At 45.9% G+C, this 10,071-nt stretch overlaps 1 protein-coding gene across 3 annotated transcripts; it reads right to left on the reverse strand.

The window, feature by feature from the left end:
• Positions 1-612: 612 nt before the first annotated feature.
• CTSL (cathepsin L) lies at positions 613-9,123 on the reverse strand. Of its 3 annotated transcripts, none has more exons than XM_073545983.1 (8): positions 8,982-9,123; positions 6,978-7,108; positions 5,796-5,918; positions 5,427-5,576; positions 5,016-5,240; positions 4,767-4,935; positions 1,964-2,081; positions 613-898 (listed from the first exon to the last, which is right to left on the reverse strand). In XM_073545983.1, the coding sequence occupies exons 1-8, from the start codon at positions 9,064-9,066 to the stop codon at positions 799-801; spliced, it is 1,101 nt and encodes a 366-aa protein (XP_073402084.1). In that variant the 5' UTR covers positions 9,067-9,123; the 3' UTR covers positions 613-798. The 3 variants fall into 3 exon arrangements, with proteins under 3 accessions (XP_073402084.1, XP_073402085.1, XP_073402086.1); XM_073545984.1 differs by having other exon boundaries at positions 8,974-9,031; XM_073545985.1 differs by lacking the exon at positions 8,982-9,123 and adding an exon at positions 8,905-8,963.
• Between the last annotated feature and the right edge of the window lie 948 nt (positions 9,124-10,071).

The following is a 10,071-nucleotide window of genomic DNA, read 5'->3' on the forward strand; positions in this document are numbered from 1 at the left end:
TCCTGGAATAGCCAGGACATTTTTGATCGCTGGTCTCCCGCTGGCCAGCACGCATCGCTGTGTGACAGGCAGGAGACCAGCGATCAGCACGCTGGTAACTAAGGTAAATACAGGGTTTCCAAGCTTGGTGCAGTGCTTAGAAACCCGATGTGTACCTTAGTTACCAGCACACTGGTGCAGGGAGCTGGTAACCAAGGTACACATTGGGTTTCTAAGTGATGCGTGCTGCTTAGAAACCTGATGTGTACCTTAGTTACCAGCTCCCTGCATCAGTGCACTGGTAACTAACGTACACAGTGACGTGCCTGCTCGGCATCGCTGGTGAAGCTGCCTGTTTGACAGCTCACCAGCGATCATGTAGCAACACCAGCGATCCTGATAAGTTGATATCGTTGTCGGGATCACTGGTGCGTCGCTATGTGTGACTTCCACTGCTTACAAGGGTCCTAGAGTTTACTTTGTGATGAGAGTGAGGCATTAGACTGATGTATAGCATTCTGCTAGGAGGGGGACACGTGTGGAAGGAGCATACGTCACAGGACTACTACATTCCCAAGCATTACTTCCAATTCTGTGCCACGACTATTGCAGTATGACAAGCCTTGTGGTGTTAGAATAAACAAGTTTATTTTACAATATAAAAACATCAAAATAAAAACATTTAGACAGTACTAAGACAACGCAGTGGTGAGGTTTCCCAGCATATAGTTGTGATCCGGCAGCATATCCACAACTTTTAAAACTCAAATTAAAAAAATATTAGAACATATGTCCATTGTCTGAAGAGTCTTTGTATAACTACATTAGAGGATAGCTAGCAGATGTCGCAACTCCGCAGTGATTTCCTCTGTCTTTGGCAATGTAGACGTAACCATTGTCACCCCACTTCTCACTCCAGCTATGAGGGAAAAAAAAAAAAAAAAAAAAAAAAGAGAACACAAACAAGGTTATACATGTCCAGGCAGAGCAACGCATTTGTGTAATCTGCTACCACTGTAGACTATTCTGCCGAGTGATCATTCACTACATCCCACAAGTTTCTTGCAACTACTGTGTTATAGTCAAGTGGAGGGGGTCGTCTGGTCTAAATTGACAAGTCAGCAGAATCATTTAGACTGGACAACATCTTTAAACACATGCCAGAAATCATTTACCAATGCGGATTCTTTACAGCAAAAGGTTTTTGCCCCAAACAGAAAATCCATGCTGTATACTAGTGAGCACAAGGAGACCCATCAGCCAGTGCATACCTGGATAAGTGTTGTCAGAGGAGCCCATGTCAATAAAATTGTTACATTCTGGATTTTCACCAGGGCTGTGGAGTCGGAGTCGGTGCTCATTTTGGTGGAGTCGGAGTTGGAGTCGGTATAAAATGGACCGACTCCGAAAATATATAATAAATTGGGTACAGTAATTCAATGCAGGATGTGCTGAATATTTTTTCATAGGAGTTTGGGAAAGTTATGAAATGTCCTATAAATGGCTGTTATATTCCTGATCTAAGGCTACATTCACACAGTGTTTTTCCTGTGTTTTTTGAGGATACGTTTTTCAGCTGCAAAAGCTGATCTTTTTAAAAAAACTGCATCACCTGAAAGGTTTGAGCTCATAGATAATGTTTTCAATAGCAAAAGCAGATTAGAAATCTGCTCTATCCATTTATCCATATCTGTCTATCCATATCGCATCTGTACCAAAAAGAATGAAAACCGGGTAGTACACCAATATATATTCTGTTCTATCTAAAATATCTTGATTATTGGATCATAAAAATGATTAAATGTCTGAGGTTCACATTGTACTACAATAAATTTTTCACTCAAATATAAGCAATATATGTGGGAGTCGGAGTCGTGGAGTCGGAGTTGGAGTCGGTGTAAGGGAAATTGAGGAGTCGGAGTTGGAGTCGCAGGTTTGGCTTACCGACTCCACAGCCCTGATTTTCACACTTATTCCCACTTACCTGTTTTTAATTATCCAGTATTTCTTGCCATCAACATCTTCTCCTTCAAATCCATAACCAACGGCAAGGACACCATGATCAAGATCTGTGCTGCTGCAGGCTGGGTCGTAGTATATACCTAGATGTATTGGCAGTAAAGAGACATTGTATCAAGACTCCATTAAAGTTATAAATTAAACATGCAGATAAAACAGCGAGAATCCTGACTCCTCAGACAAGCCTTTCTTAATCAAACCTTACAAAAACTATAATTTTATTTCTATAGCGCCGACATATTCTGCAGCACTTTACATTTCAGAGGGGACTTGTACAGATGATGGACATTACAGCATAACAATAATCACATAGATCATAACAGATACCAAGAGGAATGAGGGCCCTGCTCGTAAGCTTACAATCTATGAGGAAAGAGGTAGACACGAAAGGTGGGTGGTAACAGTTGCCCTGATTGTATGGACCAGCCATAATGTTAAGTGTGTAACAGTACAGACACAGAGGGCTAATAGATGCATAAAGTATGTGGAACATGATGCAGGGAACCTGGTTATGGTAAAACTTTTGACTGTACCACACAGGGATAGTTAGGTTAATGCATTGAGGCGCTAGGCCAGTCTGAATAAATGCGTTTTCAGGGCACGCTTAAAATTGTAGCGATTGGGGACTAATCGTATTGACCTGGGTAGTGCATTCCAAAGAATTGCCACAGCACGTGAATAGTCTTGGAGACAGGAGTGGGAGGTTCTGATTATCGAGGATGCTAACCTTAGGTCATCAGCAGACCGGAGGGCACGGGTAGGGTGGTAGACTAAGACAAGGGAGGAGATATAGGGTGCTGCTGAGCTGTGGAGTGCTTTGTTGGTGAGGGTAATAAGTTTGTACTGGAGTGGATGGGTAACCAGTGTAAAGACTGGTACAAGGTAGAGGCATCGGTGTAACGACTGGCGAGGAATATGATCCTGGCTGCAGCATTCAAGACAGATTGGAGGGGGGGGGGGGGGTTTGGTAAGAGGGAGACCGATTAGAAGAGTTACAATAGTCCAGACGAGAATGAATAAGAGAAACAGTAAGTTTTTGTGGAGTCAAAAGAAAGAAAAGGTTGAATTCTAGAAATGTTTGAGGTTCAGATAAGAGCAAGCCAGTGATTGGATGTGAGGGGCAAATGAAAGCTCTAAGTTAAGTATGACCCCAAGACAGCGGGCATGTTGCTGGGGAGGAATAGTGAAACCACACACAAATGGCAATGTCGGGTATAGGTACATTAGTTGAGGGAGGAAACACAAGGAGTTCAGTCTTTGACAGGTTTAGTTTCAGATATAGTGAAGACATGTTAGACAGCATTTACACCAGTGGTTCCCAAACTCCAGTCCTCGGACCCCAACAGGTCATGTTTTCAGGATTTCCATAGTGTTACACATGTGAGAGTTCCTGATGATACATCCATCACCTGTGAAATACTAAGGAAATCCTGAAAACTTGACCTGTTGGGGTCCACAAGGACTGGAGTTTGAACAACTGGTTTAGACAATCGCTGGTGTTTTCTAAAAAGGCAGGCGTGATGTCAGGAGAAGCATATAATTGGGTGTCATCAGCATAGAGATGGTACTGGAAACCAAATATGATTGTTTGACCAATAGGGGCAGTGTACAAGGAGAAGAGGGGGCCTAGGACTGATCCTTGAGGAACCCCAACAGTAAGTGGAAGATGTGGGGAGGAGGAGCCAGCAAAAGATACAGTATAGGAGTGGTCAGAGATAGGAGGAAAACCAGGAGAGACTGGTATTCTTGATGCCAATGGAGCAGAGCATAGTGAGGAGGAGCTGGTGAAAGACAGTGTTGAATGCTGCAGAGAGTTCCAAGAGAATCAGCATGGAATAATGACCATTAGATTTAGCTGTTAGTAGATTAGAGACTTTAGCGAGGGCAGTTACAGTAGAGTGGAAATCGGATTGGAGAGGGTCAAGAAGAGAGTTATCAAAGAGATAGCGGATAAGACGGAGTGGACCAGGCGTTCCAGGAGTTTAGAGATGAAGGGAAGATTAGAGACAGGTCTATAGTTAGCGGCACAGTTTTGGTCGAGGGATGGTTTAAGTAGTGGATGTATGATGGCATGCTTAAATGAGGGAAAGATACCAGAAGAGAGGTTAAATATTTTTGTCAGGTGGGTGGCAACAGCAGGGGAAAGACTGGAGGATTTGTGACAGAATTGGGTCACTGGTGCAAGTGGTTGGGCGAGATGCAAGGAGCCTGCTTACTTCTGTGACTGGTTCAAAATCAGAGAGTGAGCTAGCTGCACTGGGGGAGGGAGGAAAATGCATGGTATGAGGTGATTGGGAGATAATTTCCTGTCGGATCTGGTCAATTTTTTTTTCTTTGAAGTAATTCGCCAGATTGTCAGCTCGAAGTTCTGTGGTTGGGGTCTGCACTCTTGGGTTGAGTAGGGAATGAAAAGTGTCAAAGAGATGTTTAGGGTTATTGGACAGTGAGGTGATGAGGGTGTTGAAATAGGTTTGGAGAAGTGAAGGGCAGTGTTGTATGTTCTGAGCATAAACTTATAACAGATGAAATCTTCATGTAGATTTTCTCCACAGATGTTCGGCACACCTGGAGCACCGCTGCAGGAAACGTGTTTGCAGGATGTGCCAGGGTTGTTGCTGTCTGTCGTATTGTTCTATGTATAGGAGGTGAAGTTTTATCCAGGGCACTTTGGAGTGTTTCATTGTAATGCTATATATTGCACTCTGTACCAGAATTATGGCAGACTGGCAAGTCCCATCCCAGTGTATAACAAACCTGGTATAACTTACCGCTCTGATAGAACTGAAATGATTGGTGTCCAGCATCAATTGCAACAGACACAGGACCAACTGAAGCGATGGCTTTCATTAAATCCTTCTCACTGCCAGATGTGATATCTGTGAAGCCAGTATCATTTGCAGCACTGTTATCAGGATTGTATTGACAGTCTTGGTCATCCTGCGGTGATCAGAAATAGTCAGATCATGCAAGTTGTAAAGAAAGTCACATTGAGCATGGAAGCTTGAGACGAGGCTTACCTTGCCAATGTAGGGGTATGACTCTTCAGAATCAATGCCCTTATTGTCCAAGACATATTGGAAAGCTTGATCCATAAGCCCTCCATTGCAGCCCTGATTGCCTTCTGGTCTAGAGCAGTCAACGAGGTTTTGCTCACTTAGGGACACCAGCTTCTTAGTCTTTCTAAAGAGTTGTCCTTCCAGAGCTCCTGTGGCACTGAAGGCCCAGCATGACCCACACTGACCCTAAAATAAAAAATAAAACTATGTATTTATCCATAAGGGGGTTGGGAGCTGGGTGTTGCACCCCCACCGATTGGAAATCGATGACCTATCCTAAAAGGACATCACCATTTTGAGACAACTTCTAAAGAGATACAGCCTACAAAATCAAAACCACTTGTTTTGTAGTTCCCTTACACAAGCACGTACCTGATCTTTGACTGGTGTTACATATCCTTCTTTGCGCCAGTCAATGCTCTTGGGGGGTTCAAAGTTGTTTGGCGACATAAAAGTGGACCCAGTTTTCCTGGTAGGCTTTTGTTTGTAGCCATTCATTACTTGCGCAAATTCTTCTGTAGTCTAAAACAAGAGACCAAGACCTGAATATTGCACACAACCTGTTGTATGCCACCTACAATACCATGGGCAGAGGGAGACTGGCACCTCTTTAATAGAAATGACCCATGCAAGAGGTACGCTAGTGACCTTCCACATGAAAGCCTTCACAAACTCCTGATCTGTATGTATATCTACTATGCACACCCCGAGTGTACAACGAAGACTCCCTGACATGCTTACCATATCACCAAAATGATTCATGCCAAGCCTGTAAGTGTGCTTTCCCATTGCAGATTCCATGTTGTGCATTTCAATCATTTTCAGATTCTTCTCCCACAGCATTCGCCTCCAGCCAGCTTCTTGCTGGAAAGAAAAGAAAATTTTACCAATCAATTATGGAGAAAAAAAAATTAATCTTTAGGTCCACTGATTAATGTTTAAGTACTACCAAAGTTTTGCTTTGGGTCCGATGAGCACTCATCTTTGCAGTCACATTGGTACCTTCATGGAATGCTAGCCTAACAAGGCACCAGAGATAATAAGCAATTTAATTCACACAAACCCCCCCCAAGTGATATGGATAGTCCAGTCTGTAGTCATGTAAACCAGTATAGAACTGAAGTGAAGAGGGAAGCCAGGGAAGACCTAGTATAGCTACATTAGAAAACTTGCCAATCATTTAGAGACAGTCAGGTGAAAAAGAGACTAAATCTAATGCTTCAATATCAAGTAGACCACGGACAACCTCCAAATTCTAAACATTAACAGCTCCTAACCAGCCATGTACACTACCTTCAGGTGTCATATCCACTTTAGAGCCAATACAGGTATATCTAGGGGCCGCTTAGCACACAGCTCCGTATGGATTTTGTATTTGTAGACTACTGTTCATTCCATGAATTTGTACTTGAGAACTCACCAGGGGTGTATTTTACACCACACATTGTGCACTGCACATGCTAGTTTTAGAGTTGAGGACTTTACCCTTTGCAAACTCCTTCAAATCCATGTTTGATCCCTTAGAAGGTCTCCAATGTGGGGGAGGGAGGAGGAACCACATACAATTGCCTACTGTCAAGAAACCACTTTTTGGAGTGCACCGTCACTCACTGATCTCATGAAGCGGTTTACAACACACGCACTAGAGCCCATCAGCAGCACTCAATGTAGAAAGTTGGGGACAGCCCTCAGCAATTCCAGTTCAGGGCAGTAATTAGGCTTTATTTCAGCATATTGGGGATGTCTGAGAAGGTTGTCCAGTAGCAGACACTTTAGCAATTAAAAAAAATAAAAAATTGGCATGTTACCATCACCAGTAATTTACAGCACAGACATAAAACCCAAGTTTTGAACCCATCACTTGTCCAGTCAGTAAGCGACAAGTAACTTACAGCTAGTGGTTGGAAATCCAGAGTTACTTACTGGTTTATAGGATTTGGAGTAAAAAGTCAAATACTGCTGCCAATGTTGATCCAACGCTGGGTCTATTGTGGGAGCAGCAAGAACAGTAGCCAAACAAAGCCCGATGGCAAGTATGTATAGTGTCATGGTTGCTGGAAGAGTGAGGAGAAAAGGGGTTAAGGCACATGGCTCCTGTAATACTGACAAGTACTAACCAAAAACATTTGTTATCCTGTATGGCTATACACAGTGGAGCAGCATGACACTGCAGTTGCCCGGATAAGGACACTACATACAGTCATCCCATAGGAGACACTACTCCCACCAGGCTCAGGCTGCACACAGGTGAATGCAGGCATGAGTGCCCCATCACTACTTATTATGGGCAGTAGGTGGCACACTATCCACCATGCACAGCCAAGGGCAGCCCACCACATAAGAGTTAAAATTGTGAAAGAGGGTCAGGTACCATTTGTAGGTAGCTGAACTCCAGTCAGTTAGTAGTGCACCACTAGCATGCCAACACTATAGCGCACTACATACCGCCATCTCACAGGAGAGCCCTCATCCTCCACTATAGCGCACTACATACCGCCATCTCACAGGAGAGCCCTCATCCTCCACTATAGCGCACTACATACCGCCATCTCACAGGAGAGCCCTCATCCTCCACTATAGCGCGCTACATACCGCCATCTCACAGGAGAGCCCTCATCCTCCACTATAGCGCGCTACATACCGCCATCTCACAGGAGAGCCCTCATCCTCCACTATAGCGCGCTACATACCGCCATCTCACAGGAGAGCCCTCATCCTCCACTATAGCGCGCTACATACCGCCATCTCACAGGAGAGCCCTCATCCTCCACTATAGCGCGCTACATACCGCCATCTCACAGGAGAGCCCTCATCCTCCACTATAGCGCGCTACATACCGCCATCTCACAGGAGAGCCCTCATCCTCCACTATAGCGCGCTACATACCGCCATCTCACAGGAGAGCCCTCATCCTCCACTATAGCGCAGTACATACCGCCATCTCACAGGAGAGCCCTCATCCTCCACTATAGCGCGCTACATACCGCCATCTCACAGGAGAGCCCTCATCCTCCACTATAGCACGCTACATACCGCCATCTCACAGGAGAGCCCTCATCCTCCACTATAGCACGCTACATACCGCCATCTCACAGGAGAGCCCTCATCCTCCACTATAGCACGCTACATACCGCCATCTCACAGGAGAGCCCTTACTATATCACACACTATGTACAGCAATCCCATAAGCAACACTACATACCGCCATTACAAGGCACACTACTGTCATCCAGAGGAGAGAGAGACCTCATACCCCACTGTATCACGCTCCGTACAGCCATCCCACGAGAGACCCCACGCTCCGTACAGCCATCCCACGAGAGACCCCACGCTCCGTACAGCCATCCCACGAGAGACCCCACGCTCCGTACAGCCATCCCACGAGAGACCCCACGCTCCGTACAGCCATCCCACGAGAGACCCCACGCTCCGTACAGCCATCCCACGAGAGACCCCACGCTCCGTACAGCCATCCCACGAGAGACCCCACGCTCCGTACAGCCATCCCACGAGAGACCCCACGCTCCGTACAGCCATCCCACGAGAGACCCCACGCTCCATACAGCCATCCCATAGGCACCTAACAGCTGACTCGTGTAATAAACACAGCCAGGACAAGGCTAGAGGGGAAGCTGCCGCCATTCCGAGCCCCCCACCATAGTGGTGCCGAGATGGGACAATGGGGCGTTGCAGCCTTATGGCGAGAGCTGACTCCTCCTCGGGAGGGGGCGCAGGCAGGGCAATGGAGGGCAGCCACAGGGGACATTACACAACACTGCAGCGCACCGCTGTGGGGAGCGCCAGCAATAAGGGACGATACACTGCTAGCGCCCGCGTGTACCGAACACACCGGGACGGCGAACACAGCACGTTCCAGGCATTCCACCACCCCTCCTCCACCCAACTGCACAGCACTGACCAAAGTACCTGTGAGCCGGATGAGTCGCAGGAACAGCAGGCATTGCCCGGCGCCGGGGCTCTTATATATCGTGGTTAAAGTCCCACCCACCATGACGAATCCCGAAACATGATTGGCCTATCTTATGCCCTCGGGGCTCATGTGACTGGCGAGCGCGTGACTTTTAGTGTTGTTGTGGTGATGAGGGGGCGGGGCCAGCCTTGTACACTAGCTGTGTGTGTACTGTATAGCGGGGGGCTCCTGGTGACTGTGCCCCCGCTCCTACACAGTGGGGTCTGGGTACTGACAGACAGTACTGCTCAGGGCAACATAGCCAACCAGACACATTATATCCACCATATATATATATATACACATTGTGGGCTAATCACTGAGCTAACGTAAATGTATGCCCACCAGGAACAGGCCATATACACACATATCTACCGGCTGAGAGTAAGCCGCACATATAGGCTGTATACATAAAAATATATAATGTACAGTGGAGACAATAAGTATTTGATACACTGCCGATATTGCAAGTTTTCCACCTACAAAGAATGGAGAGGTCTGTCATTTTTTTTATCATAGGTACACTTCAACTGAGAGGCAGGATCTAAAGATAATACACTGAAAATCACATAGTATGATTTTTAAATAATAAAATAAGTATTTGACCACCTACCAACCAGCAAGAATTCTGGCTCTCACAGATCTGTTTGTTTTTCTTTAAGAAGCCCTCCTACTCTGCACTTATTACCTGTATTAATTGCACCTGTCTGAACTCATTACCTGTATAAAAGACACCTGTTCACACGCTCAACCAATCACACTCCAACCCTCCACCATGGTCAAGACCAATGAGCTGTCTAAGGATACTAGGGACAAATTTGTAGACCTGCACAAGGCTGGGATGGGCTACAGGACAATAGGCAAGCAGCTTGGTGAGAAGGCAGCAACTGTTGGCAATTATTAGAAAATGGGAGAAACACAAGATAAATGTCATTCTTCATTGTTCTGGGGACCCATGCAAGACCTCGCCTCGTGGGGTAAGGATAATTCTGAGAATGGTCAGGAATCAGCCTAGAACTACACCTGAGGACCTGGTCAATGACCTGA

This window comes from Dendrobates tinctorius, unplaced genomic scaffold, assembly GCF_039654945.1.
Source record: "Dendrobates tinctorius isolate UK_male_01 unplaced genomic scaffold, ASM3965494v1 ptg000144l, whole genome shotgun sequence".
Classification (NCBI taxonomy): Eukaryota; Metazoa; Chordata; class Amphibia; order Anura; family Dendrobatidae; genus Dendrobates; species Dendrobates tinctorius.